The sequence below is a fragment of the Coptis chinensis genome, chromosome 5, assembly GCF_015680905.1.
Source record: "Coptis chinensis isolate HL-2020 chromosome 5, ASM1568090v1, whole genome shotgun sequence".
In the NCBI taxonomy this organism is placed as follows: Eukaryota; Viridiplantae; Streptophyta; class Magnoliopsida; order Ranunculales; family Ranunculaceae; genus Coptis; species Coptis chinensis.
Genome location: NC_141460.1, coordinates 72183471 through 72186259, shown reverse-complemented (window position 1 = coordinate 72186259; position 2789 = coordinate 72183471). Strand labels below are relative to the sequence as shown.

Genomic DNA, 2789 nt, shown 5'->3' with positions numbered 1-2789 from the left:
CCACCTAGAGATGCTCTTAGCCTTAGCCTTAAGCCTTAAGAACTCCAAATATTCTGAAAGATTAGTAATAAAACACCTGAAACGGAAACGTTCACCTAACCTTTAATCCCTCTTAAATAACTCTAATATATACCTTAAAACTCACCCTCGATCTCCTCCTTCCTCAAATCTCTTCCCAATCGATCAGAAAACAAAATTTCATAAATATGGTTATCTTCTCTCAAGTAAGCTATCTTCATTGAAAATTTAGGTTGTGTACATAGTGTGTATTATCCTCTAAGAAATTCTTTTGATTTGAAAGTAACCACTTATTTAGATTTCATTATTATGATTTTAGCTTCAAGCCTTATGGTTTACAAGTTTTTTTTTTCAACTGTAGTTGTGGTCTTTGATACTTAAATTTTATATTGATCTCATAATTTTGGTATCAACAGAGACAGAGACGGAGACATGGGAAAAATAGAGTTCTCATGCCAATAAGGTATCTTCTTTTACTTTTTTTTGGTAATTGCAATTTTATTTATGTGATATTACGAAATGTACAAATAGCAGTTAAGTCATTGAAAAGTAACCTATTAACACAATGCGGAGGCCTAATACACCATAGAGAAGTGGTACCACTATTCAAATCCATTAAGCTAGAAGGTAGATTTTCGCTTTCAACTATCGGATGTGACCACCATGAAGGATCAGTGGCTTGGTCAGACCCAATCCTGGCAAATCGATCAGCAACAAAGTTACCTTCCCTGTACGTCCAATGAAGTTTATACTGAGATTTCAACAAGAGCATGTCCCTGATATCCGCTATAAAGGACATAATTTCCCAAGGCAAAAGTTGTGAGTTGTTCTTGATGCAATTATAGAGGTACTGCGAATCCGTCTCAAAGATGACATAATCCAACTGTAATTTAATAGCCATTTGCAAGCTCGTTCGTAATGCCAATGTTTCGGCATAGAGAGAAGAAGCCCTCCGAATAGGAGTGCTAAATCCCAATATAAATTTTCCAAAAACATCATGTAAAACACCACCAGCAGCTGCAAGTCTAGGATTGCCGTACGAAGAGCCGTCCACATTAAATTTTAAATAATTTGAAGGCGGTGGCAACCAACATATAGCAATGGACGACCGCATACCAGGAACTGTACGTTTAGCCGTCGAAAGTGCAGTCAGCAATTCATCTGACAATTTTAATGCTTGTTGAATTATCGCCAAAGGACATGGCGGTGAGGAAGTTTGCTAGAAGCGGAACTTATTTCTTTCTAACCAAAGTAACCAGATAGTAACAGGGAAGAGAGTTTGGAGTCGATCAACATCATTTGTTTGACCCAAAGAACCAAAAATATCAGTCAACCAATTCATAATATTATCTGACCTTGCAGTATGAGTCACTTGTAATAAATTGAGTCCAAACCACACCGCCTTAGCAAAAGGGCATTTAACAAATAAATGAACTTGATCTTCATCTTGTGTGGCACAAAGATAACAAGTGGGATCCACCATGAAAGATTTAGTAGCCAAAAACTCGGCCGTGGGAATGACACCATGAAGACCTTGCCATAGAAAGAACCGAATCTTGTAAGGAATGTGCAATGCCATATCTTTTTATAAATGGCTGAAGACACCCCAGTTGTAGCCTGAAGAGACTGCATAACTATAGAATAAGCACTCCGAACAGTGTAAATGCCATGCTTGTTTGGTGCCCAAAATATACTATCTTCATGTGGTTGCAAACGAAGTGGTATGGATAATATTCGGTCAGCATAATTCAAGGGCCAGTATTTAGCAACCATCTCCTGATTCCAGCAGCGATGTAATGGATCAATGAAGTCAGAAACTCTGTCTAGTTGACATCCATCTGGTTGTGGGAGTAGTGGTAATTGAATTGGCGTATCAGGAACCCAAGCATCATTCCAAGCACGAACAGAAATCCCATCTCCTATATGCCATTGAATACCACAAGCAAAGAGATGGCGTAGTGCATAAATGGACTTCCAAACTCGAGAGGCCATACGAGGGCTCTCTCTCTCTACAAATTAATTCAATATATTGCTCTTTAATTTGAAGATTTTATATGTAAATTTGTGTACAGTGAATTAAAGCAGTTTCCATTCATAGTGCAGGGCCTGGATTTCAGATATTGAAAAAAAAAATGAAAAGTACGTTTTGTCCTATGTACAGTATGTTTCAGCAATAACCTGCTTCAACACAACGAGAGCAAATGATAAAGAACACACTAAGAAATAGAGGAATTTGATGTTTGGGGAGATGAAATTGAACCAATATAATGGCTGTCTACGTACCCAAGATCTATTCTCTAGGAATCAAGTTTCAACGTAGTTTCTTGTTGTGAGAGAGAATATTTTTTATGAATTGGTGATGATTGAGTCCTAAGAGGACTGTGTTTGTTTGTCAAAAGAATTGTTATCTCTTTGAACTTCTATCCTTATATTTGACAATGATGAATCTGGACATATTCATAAATAGACCAGTGATTGGATGGGTTAGAGTTAAATATGTGGGCTTAACTGTTGGACTAGGCCTAGTATTGGGCCGGATTCATGGGCTTAATGAGCCACAAAGTGGGGGTCTATACATCGCCCCCTCTTTGGTGGATGGGCAAAACCCATGTGGCAAAGAAATGAATATAGAAAAAAGAATGGAAGACCATTGGAAAAAAATTAGCGAAAATTATTGGCGAAAGGAGGCAGAAAATATTGGCAATAGGAGACGAAAATAATTAGCAAAAATTATTGGCGGAAATAATTGACAGAAATTATTGACGGGAATA

General features: G+C 37.5%; 1 protein-coding gene across 1 annotated transcript; it reads right to left on the bottom strand.

Annotated features, from left to right (window-relative positions):
- Positions 1 to 520: 520 nt before the first annotated feature.
- LOC147498751 (uncharacterized) lies at positions 521 to 2010 on the bottom strand. Its single transcript, XM_086563329.1, has 2 exons — positions 1413 to 2010; positions 521 to 1179 (listed from the first exon to the last, which is right to left on the bottom strand). The coding sequence occupies exons 1-2, from the start codon at positions 2008 to 2010 to the stop codon at positions 521 to 523; spliced, it is 1257 nt and encodes a 418-aa protein (XP_086419455.1).
- Between the last annotated feature and the right edge of the window lie 779 nt (positions 2011 to 2789).

Coding starts and splice junctions, on each gene's coding strand:
- LOC147498751 (XM_086563329.1), bottom strand. CDS start 2,010: ATGGCCTCTCGAGTTTGGAAGTCCATTTATGCACTACGCCATCTCTTT. Junction 1,180..1,412: donor CCTTTTGCTAAGGCGGTGTG/GTTTGGACTCAA, acceptor TAAAATTGTCAG/ATGAATTGCTGACTGCACTT.